Below are 22,924 nucleotides of genomic sequence, written 5' to 3'. Positions count from 1 at the left end.
ATCACTGCAGATGGTGACTGCAGCCATGAAATTAAAAGATGCTTACTCCTTGGAAGAAAAGTTATGACCAACCTAGATAGCATATTGAAAAGCAGAGACATTACTTTGCCAACAAAGGTCCGTCTAGTCAAGGCTATGGTTTTTCCAGTGGTCATGTATGGATGTGAGAGTTGGACTATGAAGAAGGCTGAGCGCCGAAGAATTTATGCTTTTGAACTGTGGTGTTGGAGAAGACTCTTGAGAGTCCCTTGGACTGCAAGGAGATCCAACCAATCCATTCTGAAGGAGATCAGCCCTGGGATTTCTTTGGAAGGAATGATGCTAAAGCTGAAACTCCAGTACTTTGGCCACCTCATGTGAAGAGTTGACTCATTGGAAAAGACCCTGATGCTGGGAGGGATTGGGGGCAGGAGGAGAAGGGGACAACAGAGGACGAGATGGCTGGATGGCATCACCGACTCGATGGACATGAGTCTGGGTGAAATCCGGGAGTTGGTGATGGACAGGGAGGCCTGGTGTGCTGCGATTCATGGGGTCGCAAAGAGTCGGACACGACTGAGGGACTGGACTGAACTGAACTGAAATGAACTGAATGACGAGGGTTCCACTGAGATAACCATTCCAAAGATGACCCCCAAGGATGAGAGTAACCAAAGAGATTAATTTTGTTCCACTGACCACTGTTTAGCAGCCAAGGACACAGCAGCAAGTGAGGAGGAGGGCAGTGGTACCCAAGGCTTTCCACATATGGTTAAGTATATGTTAACTTAAACGTATGTGTATGTATATGTTAAGTATATGTATTGTCAACCCATTTTTAAATGAAGAGTTAGACTATATATGATGTGCGTCATTGTGAGAGGAGGCTTTCTGGAAGAGAAGAACTTCTGTAATTAAAACACAGCACACTGACAAGTTAGTAACAGAAAGGAGACCATTCTGCATGTTATTAACAGGAAAATGAATAAAATAAAATAATTTATAAGTGCACAGTTAAAAAATAAAGGGTAGAAAGCCATATATTACTCTTTCCAATAGTGAAATGGCATTCGTTTTAAACAATGTTCAAGTGTTTTAAAAATATTATTTGCAAATCTGTATAATGCCTTATGTTAGTAGACACAGATTGCTGTTTATATGAGAGATTTTCATTTTATGATGGTGACATGGAGGCAAAGATTCTTGCTTTATAAGGTACAAACAATAAAGATAAGCATAAACACCCACAGAAGTACTAAGATTATATGGCATGTATGTATACACAGTTTTCTTCCTGCCAAAGTTTTCCATATTCAGACTCAGAAATTTGGAGATAAACAAGATTTTTAGAATTTATTTTATGATCTTGCTAGTTTGGAAGTGAAAGTTATTCAGTTGTGTCTGACTCTTTGCAATCCCATGGACTGTAGCCCACCAGGCTTCTCTGTCCATGGAATTCTCCAGGCCACAATACTGGAGGGGGTAGCCATTCCTTTCTCCATGGGCTATTCCCAACCCAGGAATGGAACCCAGGTGTCCTGCATTGCAGGCAGATTCTTTACCAGCTGAGCCACCAGGGAAGCCCAGGAATACTGGAGTGGGTATCCCTTCTCCAGCAGATCCTCCTGACCCAGGAATTGAACCGGGGTCTCCTGCATTGCAGGCGGACTCTTTACCAGATGAGCCACCAGGGAAGCCCAGTCAGTCTTGGTACTATTTATAAAATAGTATATTTGTAAAACGGGTATTGTAACTATTCCAAAAGGAGAGTTTTAACGATATAACTGCTGTTGAATATTTTTATAACAAAATGATCTGATTGTTTCTTGTTCTTTCAATCAATTGGTAATCCTTCAAGCATCCTTTCAGAGAAAGGTTGTATGCTCCTCAACTGACCCTGAATGATTATAAATGAATTAGAAATCATCAAGTCTCTTATAAATTTTCTTGAAAGAAAATTCTATGTCTCCAGTACTTTGAAATGCATGCATCCTGTGAAGTATCCAATTATATTATATGAATACCTGAAAAAAAAAATCCAAAACTCCAGTCTGGTTACCAAGAGAATAAGCCGTTTCCATGGTAACTCCCTCTTGTACACATTCTGCTTGCTCCTGTAGAAAAAGCACTTCATTGATGTAGTGGTGCATCTTCTCATTGGTCATGTTGACACAGAGCTATTGTGGGGAACAAGAAAACAATTCACAAGGTGATTCGGCATGCACATGCGTTGTTCCAGGCCACATTTCAGACGGGCCAAGTGCTGACTCAAGAATGGTCAGCACCAATTAGCCATCCAGTCGGCCCTGAGAAGCCAAAGTAGAGAGCTTCACCGGATATTGTTGAATTTATATGGTCTGATTATGCAATTGAAAGTGAGTATGTTAAAAACAACAAGAAGTATAATTCCAACATTAACTTACAAATTTGGGGTCTAAAATATACTTCAGTATTTAAAATATATATTTCCAAATGAAATTATATGTGGGCCCTTGTCAACAAGTGAAGATAAAAGCTCCATTTTAATGAGAAACCAGAGAAAGGAGGAGCAATTTTTGCCTCCTCATTTCTGAGGCAAAAAAACAAAAAACAAAACAGGATTAAAAACGAGGTCTCGGGCGACTGCCCTGCTTCCAGCAGTGTTTCTTACACCTCTGCTTCACAGTAAAAAATGGTTTCAGTAAATCTGATGATAAGTGAATGTCTATAAAGCTGAAACTGCAGTACTTTGGCCACCTCATGTGAAGAGTTGACTCACTGGAAAAGACTCTGATGCTGGGAGGGATTGAGGCAGGAGGAGAAGGGGACGACAGAGGATGAGATGGCTGGATGGCATCACCGACTCGATGGACGTGAGTCTGAGTGAACTCCGGGAGCTGGTGATGGACAGGGAGGCCTGGCCTGCTGCGATTCATGGGGTCGCAAAGAGTCGGACACGACTGAGCGACTGAACTGAACTGAACTGAACTGAATGTCTATAGACTGGATAAGCTTCCCTATTGCTTCAAGTACAAAATAAGACCTTTAAAAAAGAATTAACAAGAAAGAGGGAAAATTGCTATTAATATCTCCCTTATTCTCAATTAATAGTTTGAAATAAAAAAATTGAAATAAAAAAGTGTGTCTGTCTGAAGATCCCCTGGATTGCCCCAGCCCTGGCTGATGCCTGAAGGCAGCAGGCCGACCCTGGTCTGAGAACCCAGGGAGCTGAGCGGCAGGGGCCTGGAGGGGCCAGTGGGCACAGGGGCCTGGTTCCGGGTATTCAGCTGTGGCCTCGCGAAAGGGGCAGAGGGAGAGGCCCACGGTATATGTTTGTCGGCAACTGCGTGCCCAGCCTCATCCTTCTATGTAATTGATTAAACAAGGCTTTTTATAAGCCCCTCCCCAAAGAGTTACAAATAAAGTAAGAATGACTGCTGCTGTCTTGGAAATCATTTTAAAATTGAAATAACTTGAGAGAGAATTCGTCCAGACTTGGAACATCACCTCTTCCTTCTACCACTCCATCTGGGATCTCTGAAATTTCTTGAATTTTCTTCTTTCTCTCTGATTTGGCCAGTAGATAACCAGAGCCTTTTCTCTCTTCCTCTTGATGACTATATCTCATGAGATATATGCAAAGCTGGAAGGGTTTTAAATTTAAAACTGTTTCCTAAATTAACTCACAACTTTGCAGATCAATTCTCTGAATATAAACATATTAAAAATATAGTTGCTTTATTTGAGAACGTACCATATAGAACGAAGTTTCCACTCTTGGTTGTTAAGGCAAAAACATTTTGAATACAGATAGAGACCCATAAATCTGCATATGAGAGCCAGGAAAGGAAGGTACAGAATTCAGAATTTAAATATCATCTGAAACATATTTCTTTCCTGATACAATCCTGATACAATTGTGAAGTGAAAGTCGCTCAGTCACGTCCGACTCTTTGCAACGCCATGGACTATACAGTCCATGGAATTCTCCAGGCCAGAATACTGGAGAGGGTAGCTGTTCCCTTCTACAGATCTTCCCAACCCAGGGATCGAACCCAGGTCTCCTGCATTGCAGGTGGACTCTACCATCTGAGTCACCAGCGAAGCCCAAGAATACTGGAGTGGGTAGCCTATCCCTTCTCCAGCAGACCTTCCTGACCCAGGCAATCAAACCGGGGTCTCCTGTATTGCAGGCAGATTCTTTACCAGCTGAGCTACCAGGGAAGCTCTGATTGTAGCTGATACAGTCTGGCACATTCATCCCCCTGACTTGTCCCATCAAAACTAAGTGATATCAATACATCAAGGTCTATGTTCATCTTTTCCATGTGGTATAAATCTCTGGGAATGATTCAGGAAAGACAAATCTTTCTCTGTAAAACAATGCAGCATCTGTCCACAACAGGAGCTCACCGTGAAAGGAATATATTTTCTTATCACTGTCATTATAATCATAAACGAATAACAGAAATTTCTGAAAATTGTTGACAGAGTAAAAAACACAAAAATTAAAAAATACTTCACTTTACTTAAAAAAATAATAATTTGAGGTGTTCCTCCAAACTAATAATGTGATAAACTCCTTTTGTCCTGAGATAATTTCTGTACCAAAGGTTAATAAATGCTATAAAAGAAATTTCTTCAATTTGAAGTGAAATATTTACAGTAAATGTACAGAAAATAAATGGCTCCATTATGAAATGAAGCCATTGGAAAAGATTCACTTTGATTAGATGACATACGCAATTGAAATTTTTCAAACTTTTTGACATTAAAATATGCATTGAATCATCTAAGACAACACAAATAGATCCTACATCTCAGCAGTTTGATTTAAAAGCAGTTACAGAAGGTGTGCCTGAATGTTATACATTTGGGGAATAGATCACCCAAGACTTAAATGGAGAAGCCGTGAAAAATAACATGATGTCCATGACTGCATGAAAAAATAAAAAGAAGTCTGATAAAGGATTCTGAAATAAGCCCAGCAATGGCTGATTCTCTGCTGTAGAAGTGACATCCAAATTATGTGACACTTATCCTTCCCTTCATTTTGAGATGCTCTTGTTAAAAAGACTTAGGTAGATGCAGATTTCTCAAACATTTAATATAATAATTTTATATAAATTATATAATATATGATATGTATAAATCATACAATATGATAGTTCTCTGATCGTTTTGCATTCAGAATAGACTTCAACTCTGTTATAAAAATTACTTTTGGTGACAACTGACTAAATTCTCTTGCTCTTGACTATTTATAGCTGACCACCTCTATATGTACACCTGGCTGCAGTGTTTGAACTGACTGAAATGCTTTTATAATAAAAACTAGACATTTTAATTGGTTTTGCTTCCTAACATTTTACTGAACTGAATATGGAGTTCAGCAAATTGATTCACTGTTTAGAAAGAATGACAATACCAAATGTGGATGTGGAGAAAGCCACCGTGGTTAGAAAGAGCTGGAAAAAGGGTTTTCGGTCTTTTTTTCCCCTACCTTTTTTTTTTTAACCCCAGGAAGGAAAGTCTAAAATAATCTACCAAACTTTGGGTAACAACAAAAAAAATATTTGGATTGCACTTCTAAACAGAGGAAGCCAAATGAATGCTCTTCTGGTCAAAATGATTCATAAAACATACAGCTTCTGTCCCGAGTGTTACTGTTTTGAAGCTGCAGTGTTGGGTGGGACTCGGTGACAGTCCCACCATATATATTAAAAGTTCCCATATATTGGAACTTTTAATTGTACACTGTGTTCTTTGTATTCTGGGGAGAAAAAAAATTTTATTAAAATCCCAAGGAAAACTCCAGTTAGATACGTACTGGTGAATAGCCTGTGATTTCTGACTTGCAGCCTTTTTAACAGAGGCGCTTCCTGAAACCGAATGTGGGCCTGGATTTCTAACAGCGCTGAGCGATGCATTTAAGGAAATCACAGCGAGCACACAGGGTTAGAAGTAGACGCTTTTCAAACTCATTTTGAAGTCATGCATACAAACATTTTCACCAGAACGGTTTTCCTTTCCCTATTCTAAATTGTTGGTCGCACTCACTGTTTCAGCAAAGGTTAAAATATAAAAGAAGTGCTAACAGCATGGACTTCAGAACCACCAGGACAGGCAGCTAGGAGGATGGCTGTGGACATATCGCCCTGAGGCAGGCCCCTCGCTGAAAAGAGAAAGAAACGCATGCCACTAACGGGACGGTGGCCAGAACCAGGACGCGAACCTGCCCATCTTGGTTTGTCCTCACTGAGCTGTCTGTGTTACACGTGCATACGCATGCGTGTGTTAAACACCGTCAGAGACAGACAGACACAAAGATTTGCAAAGGCAAAGCACTTTACGTATCTAGAAGCATAAATCTGCATCAGTAATGAGATATCACTGACGTCAATGCAAACAGTCATTATTTTTATTTTTCAACTCTATCCACGGAACTATGTTTGAGTTTCATTAAAACCCCCCAGTATTCCCTGGAGTAGATGTTAATGTAGGTAAAAGGTGGGTTTTCATAAATGATAATGAACAATTATTAAGAACTGTTTAATTAGCATGCACCTTCTCTGATTAAAATACATGCTTTGTACATTAGGTGCCATTGTGGAGTGGTTTAATAATAAAAACCATGCACCCTTTGAAAACACTCTTTAGTAACAGGCCATTATTGCTTATCCAGATGGCCCATCATTTGTATTAATGACAAACTTAATTTCTTGAGTAAATTTTCACCAACTGTTCTCCCTTTATTTTTATTACTCAGTGAAATTTATCTGAAGCAAAAATATAATAAAGCATGACATATGCATCACAGAATTAAGGTGGAGATTAATTAAAGCTGACTCCAGCTGAAGGCAGAGCCCCAGGCGTTAGACGGGGATTCAAAATCCTACTGAACACTGGAATTAACCAGGCGCTTTTAAAAAAGGCTGATGTCTGGGTCTGACCCCATACCAATTAAATCAGAGTGTGGCCTGGCATTGATAGATTTTAGAAGTTTTCCGGGTGATTCGAACGTGGAGACAGATGATGGCATACACAATCCATTAACTGATTTCCACATCAATTTACACACACACACATGTGCATAACATATATCATACCATTATACCTTAAAGGACATTTGTTTCTGTCCAAAGTGTCCTTTAGTGGGAGCGAGGCTCAGGAGGCAGGGGACACATGCCTACTTACAGCTGATTCATTCTGCACAGCTGAAACTAACACAACACTGTGAAGAAACTATTTGTCGTTGACGTTGTTTTAGTTGCTCAGTAGCATTCAACTCTTTCGAGAGCCTGTGGGCTGTAGCCCACCAGGTTCCCATGTCCATGGGATTTCCCAGGCAAGAATACCGGAATGGATTGCCATTTCCTTCTCCAGGGGATTTTTCCTACCCAGGGTTCAAACCCATGTCTCCTTCATTGGCAGGCAGATGTTTTACTGCTGAGCCAGCAGGGAAGCTCAAAGAAAATATACCCCAAATTAAAATAAATTAAACAACAAAAAGAGAAAACACCAAAATGTCCTTTAGACATCTGCCTCATCAGACATTTGGCCCATCCCACGCCAAAAGGTCCTTGATATCTGCATGTGGGCTCAGCTGCTTAGTCATGTCCGACTCTCTGCAGCTCTATGGACTGTAGCCCACCAGGCTCCTCTTGTCCATGGGTTTATCCAGGCAAGAGTGTCAGAGTGGGTTGCCGTGCCCTCCTCCAGGGAGTCTTCCTGATCCAGGGATGGAACCCACGTCTCTTGTGTCTCCTGCAGCAGCAAGCGGGATCTTTACCACTAGTACCACGTGGGCCATCTTCCGGGGAGATCACTGTTTCTTTAAGAAACCAAACACCCTTTCCGTCTCTCTAGATTCTCACTGAGATTTCAAATCAAACTCTGTGTTATAGGTTTTAAGCTAATAGAGCTGGCATTTACTTCACAGGCATGGAGACACTATTTTTATACAGATAACAAAAACACTTTCTCTTCCGACTGTATTTCTTGTAGGGATTCTGTCATTCAGTGCAACAGGGGTTCAAAAAATAAATTCAAGGGAGGTGGGAGGGGGGTTCAGGATGGGGAACATGTGTATACCCGTGGCAGATTCATGGTGATGTATGGCAAAACCAATACAATATTGTTAAGTAAACAAACAAACAAACAAAAAAAACCCAAAAATAAATTCAACATTTTAATGAGTTTAATTCATGCCTAAAATCTCCTTTAACGTGAATCGCCAATATTTAGGGGTTGGTCAACAATAAACATATTGGCTAATTTTCTGGCCATATTCTGCATCACAATCTGTTAATGTCAGATTGAAACACACAAACACTACTGAAATAAAGGTCTTTTTCAAAGAGCTCTCCTTATCCAGGATTAAACACAAAGCCTAGAGATATGGGCCACAAAGGAGGCTGAGCTCCGAAGAACTGATGTCTTAGAACTGTGGTGTTGGAGAAGACTCTTGAGAGTCCCTTGGACTGCAAGGAGATCAAACCAGTCCACCCTAAAGGAGATCAGTCCTGAATATTCACTGGAAGGACTGATGCTGAAGCTGAAGCTCTAGTACTTCGGCCACCTGATGGGAAGAACTGACTCACTGGAAAAGACCTTGATGCTGGGAAAGACTGAGGGCAGGAAGAGAAGAGGGTGACAGAGGATGAGAGGGTTGGATGGCATCACTGATTCGATGGACATGAGTTTGATCAAACTCCAGAAGATGGTGAAGGACAGGGAAGTCTGGTGGCTGCAGTTCATGAGGTCACAAAGAGTCAGACACGACTTAGCGACTGAACAACAACAAAGAGATCCTGAAAACATCACAGACGTCAGGGCACTGGCTAAGGTGCCAGAGAAAGAGAGAGCGGCACAGAAATGCCACTTTGGGACCCAACGGATTTGCATGTGGATTCCCGTGTAGCCCCGGAAAGGTTTCTAGATGTCCCTCAGCCTTCTGAGAAGGTGCTGCAAGAGCTAGTGATCATAAAGGAAGAACGTCCGGGTTACAGGAGCGACTCCAGAAATTGTAGCCACTACTGATTGTTAGCAGAAGGCTAAACGGAACCATGCTCGCAGTCTGCATTCCTGGGGCTTTGCATCTGCAGACTCATTATCGTAAAGCTGAGCTTCTTCCTGGTCAGTTGTCATCAAAAGAACTCAACTGACTCTTATCTAAAGTGACCTGATACATATTTTCAAATACATTAATTCTTCCTATTACATTTTGCAACACCTCCTTTTAATCACCCTGGGGCAGGCACACCCCAGAGATACTTTGAGTTTAGTTCCAGACCAGGGCAGGAACAGGAATATGGCAATAAAGCTAGGCACATGCATCTTTTGGTTCCCCAGACCAAACTTCTTGGTGAATGCAGGGGATTCACTGAGAAATGTTACGCATACACTACACTGTGCTCTATTAAGTGTGCAATAGCATTATGTCTAAAGAAATGTACGTAATTAAAAACGACTTTACTGCTAAAAATACACTGAACAGCGTCTGGGCCTTCAGCATGTCTTAGCAGTAATATTAATGCTCACCGATCACAGACCGTCATAACAAATACAACAGTAACAAACAAGCATGGTGCATGAGAATTACTAAAACACGACAGAAAGACGTGAGCTGAGCAAATGCTGTTGGAAAATTGGCTCCAGTAAAGCGTGCTTGATGAAGGGTTGTCCCAAAACTTTAATTTGTAAACAACGCAATGTGTGTGAAGCCGAACGGAACAAAGCGCAGTAGAAGGCCTGCCTCCACTTTACAGGGAGAGGATACGCCTGCACTCGCCAACTCACTCATTCATATTAAACAAATGGATCTGCTGGAAAACTGCACTATGAAAAAAACAACGGCATATCAAATTTATTAAAAGTTTATTGCTTCTGTATTTAATAGAATAAATAATATAAATAAATAAATATTGTATCAGAAATACAAAAAAATATACCCGTAAGAAGGTACCAATTAAAGCTTAGGAAATGTATAATATAATAATAATGAACCTTTAACTTTCAAACAACCTTTGAAATGTTCTGGAATCAGATGCTGGTTCTGTGTATTCTTCCTTGAGTCGCTTAAATTATCTGAACCTTAGTTTCTTTAGCTCTAAAATGGAGATGTTGCTTAAGTGAAAAAGTTTTGAGGGGAAAAAATTCATTAAATGTGCACTTTCCATGCTCAAAATTGTTTTCTTCTGCTTCATTTTTTTTGTGCCCCCCGAAATATTCTCAAAACTGTTAACCTATTTTTAAACACAGACTGCGATATTATTATAAGTACATTAAAATAGCATGTCATTAATTAATCTGCTTATTTTTCAATAGGAATCTGAATAGAACTATACTAGGGTTCTGCTATGTAAAAAAATTAATTTCCTCATTTGATTTTTTCTTGTATTGTATTATCAATAGTGTGGTGAGTTCCTGAAAAGATTCCAGAATTCCAGAAAATTAGATTTCAGAAAATTAGAGAGAAGAAAATGTTCTCAGAGCTAGACATTTAATGAATGCATGATTTGGGAATTTAAATGTGAAACAACTTAATAATATTTCTTGTATTTGTAGATCAATTCATTGAGCTGAAAATAGATTTTATTGATACCTAATAGTCTATCAGAACATGTGCTATGATTAAATACCACAATGAGGTATCACACCCCCAGCGGTCAGAATGGCCATAATTTAACAATCTACAAATGCTGGAGAAGATGTGGAGGAAAAGGCACCCTAAAATAGGTTAGAAACAAGGACCTACTGTACAGCATAGGGAATTATATTCAGTTTCTTGTAATAGCCTATAATGGAAAAGAATCTGAAAGGGAATCTATGTATATACATAACTGAATACACTTTGCTGTACACCCGAAATCAACAAAACACTGCATAAATTAACTATACTTCAATTAAAAAAATCAAAGGAACAATACATGGGACTTGCCATACTAGGGGTGAACACAGAAGCCTTTTCCTCACTAAGGTTTTCCTAATTCTTCTCCCAAGATATCCACTTAGAATTAGTCCTTCTCACATTTGTACCCCACCTACCTCGCTGTAGTGTCCCCACCTTTCCTAGTGCCTAATGCAGAGTCTGGAACTTGGTACACACACAAAAAACATTTGTTGAATGAATGAACCACAGAGAACTCTGATGCAAATGAGCCAGAAAAAATGGACCCTTCCAGGTTCCGAGAAAACACTTTCTTACAGAGCAGAGACCATAGTACTCTCAGTTTTCCCATCTGTAAAATGGAATTATCTACATCAAGAGCAAATGGCTTGAGTTCAACTGATGGGTTCAATTGATGGTTGTTAATATATCCTCTCAGCTTCCCTAGTCGCTCAGATAGTAAAGAATCTGCCTGTAAAGCAGGAGACCGAGGTTCACTCCCTGGGTCGGGAAGATTCCCTGGAGAAGGAAACGGCAACCCACTCCAGTATTGTTGCCTAGAGAATCCCGTGGACAGACGAGCCTGGTGGGCTACGGTCCATGAGCTGGCAAACAGTTGGACATGACTGAGCGACTAACACTTCCACTTTCTTTCCATATGTCCACTGATTTCTTTCTGTATCATATCTAGGATAGTGATTTCACAACTAGGGATTGCATGGGGTTTTTTACAGGTTGAGGTTGACAAACTATATAATCTTATTTCATAGAACTTTAGAAGTCCAGGCATTTGGCTTTTTCCAAACCTTTGAACACTTAGCCCAAATCTGAGTTATTGTTCACCAGGACTTTCCAAAAAATCTCACTCTTTAGAAAAGATTTTGTAAGCAGGGAAATGTTTCAAATCCTTGAAGACTCTTCTGAAATCTGCTTAGACGAAGCCTCACTTGACGACTGGTCAGCTGTCATTATCTTATCTTCTACAACAGAAGCTTTTACTTTGAACAACTGTGTTATCTTTCCAAATTCTCTGTATTCTTATAGCAAATTGCTGATAAGCAGTTTTACAGACTCCATGGCTTTAAGTTTCATTTCATGTGGCTGCATGCTATGTGTCTAGTGGGAAATGGGGGGAAATTATTGAATGTTAAATCATTAGCTTCCACTACTTGGTTCTTTATGACTTTGGTGAAGATCTGTAGCCTGCAGAGCTTGGCAATAGCAACTGTTGGGAGAACACATTCTAACATTTATTAAAATAATTTTCATATAATCTTAGCGTTTTCTCATTTATTCTAGATGGTACAGGCATATCGTATTTTATTGTGCTTCTCAGCCACTGCCTTTTTTACCAATTGAAACTCTAGAGTTACGTTGGGTCAAGTAAGTCTACCAGCATCAGCTTTTCAACAGCAGCTGCTCAACTCTTGCCTCTGTGTCACATTTTGGTAATTCTTGCAATATTTCAAACTTTTTTTATTATTATTATATTTGTTATGGTGACTTGTGATCATTGATCTTTGGTGTTTCTACAAAGACTTGTTGAAGGCTCAGATGATGGTGCTTTTTAGCAACGAAGTCTTTATTATTAGGGCACATACATCGGGTTTTTCTTTGTTTTTTGTTTTTTTTTTTTTTTTAGATTTAAGCTATAGCACACTTAATAGACACAGTGTAGTGCAAATATTACTTTCACACGCACTGTGAAACCAAAGGAAATACACGTGACCAGCTTTGGCAGTATTTGCTTTTTCGCTGTGGTCTGAAGCTGAATCAGCAGTATCTCAGAGGGGCACCTGTATATTATGGACGCTCTCAACATACTCAGCGATGAAAAGAATAACCCAATAAACCCCACCTGCAGTCAACCGACTGCAACAATTATCAACAATTACCACCTCATGGCTAATTCTGCCTTATCCATTTCCTTATCCATTACCCTCAAAATTAGATTCACTGAAGTAATTCTCAGACATTGTGTCATTTAACTGCAAATATTTGAGTATAATTCTCTAAGCTACAATGTCTTTTAAAAAGTACCTTCACAGTATCTATATCACATGTAATTTATATCAAGGATAATTTTTTTAATTTTGTCAAATATCCAGATTTCACATTACATTGATTAACTCATAATGTTTATACTTAAGCAAATCAGGACCCACATAGTGCCTATATATGTAACTGATTTATATGTCTCCTGGAGCTCCTTTAATCTGTAAGTCACCTTCTTCTTTCACATTTTTATTCTTGCATATTATATGTTAAAGAAATCAGGTCATTTGTCTTGCACTGTTTCTTACAGGTTAGATTTTGTAGGGTGAACTCTTGTAGTTTAGTTTATCATTCTGTCATCAGCTGTTTTTTTAAGATTTTTTTTGATGAGGACCATTTTTAAAGTCTTTATTGAATTTGCTATAAATATTGCTTCTGTCTTATATTTTGAATTTTAGGGCCTTGAGGCATGTGGGATCTCAGTTCTCGGACCAGGAATCGAACTCACAACTCGGCAAAGGAAGGTGGAGTCTTAACCACTGGACCGCCAGGGAAGTTCGTCCTCGGTCCCCAGTTTCTGTTAGTTAGTAGTTACATCAATGCACTTGATTACGCTCAGGACTTTTTCCTTTCCTTCCTTCCGCCCTCCCTTCCTTCCACCCTACCTTCCTTGGTGAGACACTTGACAAGCATCTGATATACTGTCCGCCTTCTTTGTAAGCCAGCTGTGATAGGCCCTCATCACAGAGACGCCTAGATTCATTACTTATCAGGAGAGGTGACGCTGACTTGCTCTAATTCTGTCATTCATTCTTCATTTATTTGTAGTGAGATTGCACCAAGTTATACTTATAAATTAACCTGGGGAGAATCCGGATCTTCGTAATAGCAAGGCTTTCTACTGATGCAGGAGGTCTTTTCATTTTTCACCTGTGATTATGCACCTTCCAGGAGCATTTTAGCTCTCACTTAGGCCAGTGGCTAACTTTGCTGATGTAAATGTTTTCTTCTTTTCCTCTGATTCCGGTAAACTGCCTTAAGAACACACAAAAGTCCTTTGTTTGACGAGCTGATGCACAACGTGCCATGTACCAGGCGCTCTCGCTGTCTGCGGCCATGTTTTCATTCGTCCTTTTCAGCTGTCTAAATATCAATCATCTCTGGACTGAAAAGCATTTTTGCCTCTCCCTGTCACATCATGCCTTAAATCGCCCTTGCTTTTCTAACATCAGTGGCACCACGATGCCCACGGGCACTGACATTTCCTAGTAGCAGAAGCAAACCCTCAGGTAGAGCATCACAAGCTTTCAGCTAGTTTTTGGGAGCTTCTCAAGCATACCCAGGCTGGCGGTCCTGATTTTTGGAGCACTTCTTAGAATCTTCTGAAACTGTCCCTGTCCTAAATATATGTCAAGTTTCTTATGGAAAATGCTTATGGATGAACAATTGTCAAGAAATATATAAATATATATTTTCCTATTCCTGAGCAAGAAGAACCACTAGCAAATTTACTAAAGATTTTTTCTTATGAGTGTGCTCTTTAAATTTTAATTGAAACACATTTGTTAGTGACCGGTCACTCAGTCGTGTCTGACTCTTGGTGACCTCATGGACTGCAGCCCACCAGACTCCTCTGTCCGTGGGATTGTCCAGGCAAGAATACTGGAGTGGGTTACCATTCTCTTCTCCAGGGGATCTTCCCAACCCAGGGATTCAACCTTGGTCTCCTGCATTGCAGGCAGATTCTTTACTGTCTGAGCCACCAGGAGAGCAAGATTTTTTCTTATGAGTTTACTCTTTAAATTTCAGATGAAACACATCTGCTAAGCTTGTTTTCTATGCATAAAGTGGTATCACACCTGACTGCACTCTGTGGCGGCTGACATTCTAGTGAGAAGCTCATAGGTCAATAAGCTCAAAACAGAATAGAACAGATACTTATAAAGACATTAAGATCCTTCTGAGTTTGGTTCTGAATATAATATTGATCTGGTAAACACTCTGCTGCAAGTTTCCAGTGGAATAAGACATGCGGAAGTTCACCATTCTATCAGCAACTTTGAATCTAAAATGCATCATTCAAACCAATGGCCTTTAAAACACCTCACAGGCAAATTCAGGAATCTGCTAAATCCACCGTAAGTTGAGATATGATTCCTCACAAAGAAAATAATTTTATTTTTCAGATGCCTCCTGGGTACTATCGTGCCCCAGTAATTAAGCAAGCCAGCGAAAACGGCATGGCCAGCCTACCCAGCAAACTAAAAGCACATCTTTCAAAATATTTACTGTTTTCTTAATTTAAGTCTAAAAAACTTCGTCTTGAGCTTTTACCCTTAAGTATCTAAAGCTTTTGGTATTTAACAGACTTGTTTTTTTAGATTAAAAAAAGCCATTCTTTGCTTTATAAAAATCTCAAACCACGTACATGTTGTTAACTATATAATTAAAATATTTAACTTAAGGAAAGAGTGGTAAGGGATGCACATAACTGTAGTAAAGATGTTAGTTTTCATGAAAAGATAATATGAATGTTTTGCACATTTCAGCTGCCAGCACAGGCCTGATCGGTGCCCAGGCATGGGCGCAGAGTGGAGCCTGGGAGCCCAGCCTGTTCGGACACTGCCCACCTGTGATTTTTGTGTATCACTAACCAGGAGATGCAGAAACTGTGAGTCTCCTTAGAGACCAGAACTCCATCTTTTTCTAAGACAAAAATGTAAGGAATCAGTACGACTGGCATCAACATTCAAACACAGGGGCTGAGCTGCGTTGGCGGAGGCGGCTGCACGCCTGCGTCTCTCGTGGGACAGCCTGCTGCCGGCTCTTCACTGCCTTCTTCTGTACGGGCATCACTGCTTCTCTTAATATTAAGCAGTAAATAAACAGACCATGAAGTCCTCCCTTTTGCATGAATCCATGGACACAGAAGCACAAAGGGAGAAGCAATCTCTGGTCTCCTTGGTATTATTTCAGAGGAGAATTTGGGTAGGGTTTTGCAGAGAAATGATTCATGATGATTCACCCTGGATTAAGTGAGTCAGTATGATTAAGACCTAGTCACAGGGCTTTGCATCCCGTTTTTAGGGGGATAAAGGCCGAATTGGAAAAGGTTTTTGGGTGTTCCCACTTACAGAGGTGATCATAGCTACCCACCATTTCTTACACACGTGCAGAGAGCTGGAAAATGACACCAGAACCTCCATAATAGGCATCTTGTCTATGGTCACAGCTCTGTGGGTCTGTTGCCATCTTGACATTACAGATAAGGAAACCAAAGCTCATTACAGATTCTACATCTTAGCCAAGACAGCTCTGCTAGTGAAAGTCACAGAATTGGGTTTCAACCTCATGCTAGTTAATTTCTTATCTGGTGTCACTAACCACCCTAAGCATTGCATGCTTGACATTTTTCATGTAATATAATGCAGTGTGGCTTTTCCTTTTTCCACCTGTACCTTTTATAGGTTTATTTTTCCTTCTCTTCTGAGGCAAGTTTTATTTCTATTCTTAACATTTAATTTTTAGATACACTTAATTCAATTAAACTATTTGCACTATACTAATAGCATGCCTAAAGAACTGAGTGCCTTTCAAGTCCCCTAAATTGTAAATGGATTAAAAATAATCAATGCCTCTTTAACCTCCTTTTATGAGTTGGCCATTAGTCATATGTATGCATATGGCGTAAAGCTGAATCTACAAATAAGATCGTTGACCATGAAGGAGTATGTCCATTCCGATTTTTGGCCAGGGCTTGCTAAAGCCCTTCACCCTCGTTTCAGAGATGCCCACACTGTCTCTGGCCCAGTTGAAATGGCATTTCCATAAATACAGCTCCAGTCTTCATCTAATACTGTCTTTTAAAACAAGCGCCTCTGTTTAAAACTAAATGATTAGGCCAGTTTACAAGGTCATATAAAAATGATGACTATGTCAACAAACCAGGGACATTAATTTAAAACAGGGTGGCTAAGTACTTCTTTTAATTATATGTGTGCAAGAAATCATGGGGACAGTCTCTAATGAATTCACAAGAGGTAACTATTTGTTGGAAAAACCATTCAAGTTAATAAAATTTCAAAAGAAATCCACTTACTTGTTCAAATTCATTCTTTTGAAATTCTTCAAATCCGAAGATGTCCAGAATCCCAATGCCCCACGTCTGTGAGCTGAAATGGAACAGAACACAGTTGAATGGGCATCCTTAACCCTGCCCACAGCCACTCCAGGTCAGAGGAACCCAGCCACTGAGCACGTCGTCAATAATCTGAAGTAAAAGCATGCACATGGTGATCTTAACCTGGTGAAAAACTGAAAATTAGGAGGGAAGAGTGTTCTTTGAATGCTTCGATTCAAACACAGACTCATTAACAAAAATGCGTTTGATATCTAAATACAAACTACAACAACAAACGGATGGTAACATTTGCTTCTCTGCAACACTTTCTCTGTCGTCTCCTTCAACCATACTTGCTTCCTCTGAAGGACTTTGCAGCTATCTGTTGAGTGGGTCTCCTCAGCTAAAACTTGTACCTTGCCAGGCTACCCCAGCCACAAGTCAAGCAATTTCTCCATCATACATAAGTACAACACGAGTTAACCCCATTAAGCCACACGCATGTTCTTTCACAGATTAAAATGAGCCTCAAAGTGTTCTTGTAAATAAAGAACTGTGAAGATCATGAAATGCAGGTGCAAAATGGACAGGGATCCACGTAATGACTTCATTCTCCCGCGTAAACGATCATCCTCAGAACTCGCTCGTCCCGGACGGTCAAAACACAGATGCTGGCAGCCTCGCTCTATCAGCCCGTGTCCGGTCCTGCATCTTCTTTCAACCGCCCCACCTCTTTCCACGCCACACACGGAGTCAGTGAGGAGAGGAGGGGGACCGTGCTTGACCCGGCGACACCGACAACCTGGATTCTGTGGGGCTGTGGGGGCAGCACAGGGTGGGTGGGGGGTACTCCTGAGGAGCTTCTTGCAAAGAAAGGCTTGGATGCTTCTGGAACACTGGTCAGCCCACCCCTCACGTTAATGTCTCTCTCCAGTGCCTCTGCAGGGGGAATGCGGTCCGCATTTTCGGCCAGTGGGAGTGACGGTCCCTCACGACGACGACGGTGCTCCCTGTCTCATCACCAGTCTCCTTGCTGGCGCAGAGGGTGCAGGTTTTGCTTTTGTGTGCTTGGCCGCGCCGCATGGCTTGCGGGGTCCACTATCCTGTCTCTATTTACTGCCAGTAGTACAAATGTGAGCTTCCTAAGTAGGAAGGAGAGCACTTTTAAAGCCCTAATACAAGCATCGCATGGCAAAGAGTGTGAGTCAGTTAAGGAAGCAGAGAACCATTCACTGGAGGTCTCTAGGTAACTAATTCAGTATTTTAGAAGAGAAAAAAAATAAAGTATTTCCCCCTCTGTCCAAATAAACTCTACATGGTTTAGAGAGTCAAATGCTAGAACAGGAAGCTATAAACACATACAGGAAAACAAATGTAACCATTTTCCCCCCTTGTTTTCAGTTCTGCGTAAGGTCAAAGGAAAACATTCACAAGTATGATTATGCAAGTACTAAATTCCTCTGGAGGATAAATAGTTTAAATGCAATTAAATTCTGTTAGAAGTCACTATTGTTTTAAAATGCACGGTCTCTTTCATGTTCAGAGATCTTTTGCACCGTCTTTTGCCTGCCCCGCCTCTTTCCACCATCTTTACAATGTGGACAGAGGGACGTTGGGGGTGAAGCTCGCTCAGTGGGGACCATGGTGCTGAGGTTCAGGCTGACCCGTCGCTTTGCTGTTTGTGTGTGTGTGTTTTCCATGTAATGAGCTGCATCATTTCTCTTGTAGGAGGCTAGTGATGAAGCTTGTCAAGTTTGGGAGTTACTCTATCTTCGCAAGAATCCTGATTCAAACACTTTTTAGTTGGATAACTTTGGCAAAGTCATTAATACTTAAATTTTCTGAGCTGAAATTTCATCATCTGTAAATCTAAGATAACAAATCCTATTTATCCAGCTAAACATTCCCTATGTAAGAAGTGAGGTAAAGAAAGTTCTAGAATAATAGCTAGTATACCATGCGTCTACAGTCACTGGAAGTTGCTTTAAGAAAAGTTGTTTAAACATGCTCTTGAAGTAAAGAAGGTGGCTAACAGAAGAAATATAAACATCAAATCAGCATAGTAAAATGTCAATCTCATGAAAATTGCAAAGGAAATAAAATTCTGAAAAATTATGATGAGAAAGATATTCCCGAATACTTTTGTTGGCAGCTGAAACTGGCAGGGCCTTCTTGAAAAATGACTTCCTTACGTGACATACGGAGAAGGCAATGGCACCCCACTCCAGTACTCTTGCCTGGAAAATCCCATGGACAGAGGAGCCTGGTAGGCTGCAGTCCATGGGTCGCTAAGAGTCGGATATGACTGAGCGACTTCACTTTCACTTTTCACTTTCATGCACTGGAGAAGGAAATGGCAACCCACTCCAATGTTCTTGCCTGGAGAATCCCAGGGACGGGGGAGCCTGGTGGGCTGCTATCTATGGGGTCGCACAGAGTCAGACACGACTGAAGTGACTTAGCATAGCATAGCATACGTGGCACAAAGCTTTGAAATATTCATATCATTTGAACCAAGACTTCCATAAGCAAGAACCAATACTAAGACAATGATCAGAAATGCAATTAAAGACAGAATGATGCCCATTGTTACAGTTAAACAACAAAAAGAAGTAACAGATACCCCACTCTAACGACACAATTAATTAAACAACATGCATCCTAGACGGGATTTAGTGAAACTGTCAAGTTAACAGAAACCAATACACAAATTCTGTACAAATAAGCTCTATTATATATCTAGAAGACCTAGAAAGAAGTACAGTCCACCTGAGAAGAGGACCTGGAAATGTCTTCAGTGGTAGACCCAGAGGTGACTTCTTACTGTTCACAATGTCCTATGTGTGTGAGATGCCCAGCCACTCAGTCGCGTCCGACTCTTGAAACCCCATAGACAGTAGCCCTCAGGCTCCTCTGTCCACGGGATCTTCCAGGAAGAACACTGGAGTGGGCTGCCATTTCCTCCTCCAGGGGTCTTCCCGGCCCAGGGATCAGCCCTCAGCTCCTGTAGTGTCTCCTGCGCTGCAGGTGTTACTGCCGAGCCACCAGGCTATTACAATTCTATTAGCCTTTGCTGGAAAGACGTGTGATTGAATGCAGAGTGGTCACCTTCTGAGCTGGTGGAGGAAGGGTAACTGTGACCTTCAGGGCAATGGAGCCCAGCCGAGGGGGTGTGGACAAGGGTCTGTTTTTCCACGCATGGGAGGTGCAGCAGGGACCCCGGGAGTCAGGGAAGAGCAGGGCTGCTTCCTGACGGCCAGGTGCCGGCCCAGAGCACGGCTGGTCGCTGCCACCCTGCACCAGGACCGCGCAATCAGGCTCTCAGGTCCGACTCCCCAGACTGGCCTGCTCAGCGGGCCTCCTCCAGACAGCCTGCAGTGTAGACAGGAGTCAGGAGAAAGGGTGACAGCCACGAGTGGCCAGACCTCACACACACTCTCTCCCCTTCTGTAACAACGGGGGCTTTGTGTGGACAGAGGACGCCAAGGCGGTCCAGCTGCACGCAGGTGAGCATGACGTTGATCGTGGTTCCGATCAGGGAAAGTAAATTATTAATTAGTAACGTAGACTAGCATGTATTTGGTTCAAAGAACACTCCTTTCATTTATTCACATTGCATACGTATCAAATTCCAAACTACATTTTGTTACCAGATAAAATGTTTAAAAAAGATGGAGAAAAAGGAATAACTATTTTCAGGAAAAAAAAAATTAATCCAGGTTTAATGCATTTTAAGGATTATTTTTGCAACTACTGACAGACAAAGTGTGTTTGCTTTTTTTTTTTCAAAAATCTATTTCATCATTTATGACTGAGTGAAATTTTGTTGTTCAGTGACTCAGTCATGTCTGACTTTTTGGGACCCCATGAACTGCAGGCTTCCCTGTCCTTCACTTTCTCCTGGAGCTTGTTCAAACTCATGCCCATTGAGTCGGTGATGCCATCCAACCATCTCATCCTCTGTCGTCCCCTTCTCCTCCTGCCTTCAATCTTTCCAAGCATCAGGGTCTTTTCCAATCAGTTGGCTCTTTGCATCAGGTGGCCAAAGTACCAGAGATTCAGCTTCAGCATCAGTCCTTCCAGTGAATATTCAGGACTGATTTCCTTTAGGATTGACTGGTTTGATCTCTTTGCAGTCCAGGGGACTCTAGAGAGTCTTGTCCAGCACCACAGTTTTGAAAGCATCAATTCTTCATTGCTCAGACTTCTTTATGGTCCAACTCTAACGTCTGTACACGATTACTGGAAAAACTATAGCTTTATGTGACTGCTACTGCAATAGCTACCTTGGCAGGAGGGAGTCAAGGGCCTGCAGCCAGCAAAATGCCCGTTCCATGCGGCAGTCAGCAGTGCTGTCATTTCACTTATTGATATCTCGACTCGTATTACACAGGCATTTAACTCAACATCCAATTTCTAGCAAGGAGGAGCAGACAGAGGTCATCAAATGAACCGGGATTCAATCCGTTAGGCAAAATTAACATATTAATGAGATGATCTGCTTTAGTTCAAATTCTGCCCTGGAAATCTCCTGAGGGTTTTCTTAACGGTTAACAAAAATGCCTACCCCGCATCGACTCATTAGTAAAATACACCACTTTCGATATCAGACAAAACGCTAAATGCCAGGGCATCTGTCTGACTTTGATTTGCCTTCCAGGCCTGTGGGTATGAGAAAGGGGAAAGCCTGAATTAAAGAGCATGTCCTCTTCGGAACACGGATGAACTAATTTTATTTGGGCAGCGAGGTTGGGGGATCTATCCACATCAGGTTTTGTCCTCAGTCATCTCTGGGCAAGGAGGTGAACTGACAGTTACCTAAGTAATTCAAAGTCAGCTCAGGAAAGAAATGAATGCTGTTTGGCACAAAACCCTTAGATGGAGCCAGAGCTGAATCAGACCCTGTGGCTGATCGCTGACACGTCAGACCCCAGATGGGGTAAGAAATATGAACATCCTAGCATCATCTGCAGTGTAGAGGGCTGATTCAGAGTTCACCCCCTGCCAGAACGCAGGGGGCCACCAGATGTTTGGATGTGACCAACATCTTCCAAGGGCTTCCTTGGTGGCACTGGTGGTAAAGAATGGAGACGCAGGAGACGTGGGTTCGATCGCTGGGTTGGGAAGATCCCCTGGAGTCGGAAGTGGAAACCCCACTCCAGTATTCTTGCCTGGAGAATCCCAAGGACAGAGGAGCCTGGTAGGCTATAGTCCATGGGGTCACAAAGAGTCAGACACGGGGGGAACATCTCCCAAAATATCCTGACTAGGAATCATAGAATCCTAGGTCCTGAAAGCAAAACCAAGCCAGAGAGATAAGCCAACACCCTTCATTTGTAAGTAAATGAAATGCGATTATCGCAGCTTCAGAGGTTGAACAAATTAAGATTCACAAGACATAAATGTCTCACTAAAGATTTCATTAATGCTAAGTGTCAAGCTTAGAATAGAAACCCAGATCTCTCGATTTCCAACTCCCTTAAAAAAAATTAAAACCGAGTTAAAAGATAAAATTGCTGTATTCATAAATTAACTACCATCTTGAATATCCACAAAAATGAGACCTATATAACATCTCAGCCCACTAGTCGAAAGTACAGTAAAAAGTGCTGCTTCATTTTTCACTTATTATGCTTTTCTCTTTTTTCAACCATTTTACTAAGATTTAATTACATACAATGTTGTATAAGCTTAAGGTATATAGCCTGTTGACTTGCCACACACAGACTGCAAAATTATCATGCTTTTCTTAATAGGGTTCCTTTTCTCCATAATAATTCTGTCTGAATACAAACCCTTCTTTTTATGAGGTTCCTTCTATTTAAATTTTAAAGAGCACTTTGGATTATCTTTGCTAGTTAATAGTAGATTTTGAAGATCGTTAAAGTTTGTGATTAGTCTGCCCCTCAGATGATGATAGAGAAGAATGTTTGGAAGAACTGGGATCAACAATCATCTCA

General features: G+C 41.1%; 1 protein-coding gene across 3 annotated transcripts in view; it reads right to left on the bottom strand.

Moving 5' to 3' along the window:
- MYO16 (myosin XVI) overlaps nucleotides 1-22,924 on the bottom strand; it is a 517,433-nt gene that overhangs the window by 160,451 nt on the left and 334,058 nt on the right. For all 3 annotated transcript variants that reach the window (XM_061435364.1, XM_061435363.1, XM_061435362.1), the window contains exons 21-22: nucleotides 16,944-17,016; nucleotides 2,004-2,156 (exon numbers count right to left, since the gene is read on the bottom strand). In XM_061435364.1, coding sequence (XP_061291348.1) covers nucleotides 2,004-2,156; nucleotides 16,944-17,016 — 226 coding nt within the window. The remainder of the gene's footprint in view (nucleotides 1-2,003; nucleotides 2,157-16,943; nucleotides 17,017-22,924) is intronic.

Source organism: Bos javanicus, chromosome 12 (assembly GCF_032452875.1).
Source record: "Bos javanicus breed banteng chromosome 12, ARS-OSU_banteng_1.0, whole genome shotgun sequence".
NCBI lineage: Eukaryota > Metazoa > Chordata > Mammalia > Artiodactyla > Bovidae > Bos > Bos javanicus.
This window is presented reverse-complemented; position numbering and strand designations above follow the sequence as displayed.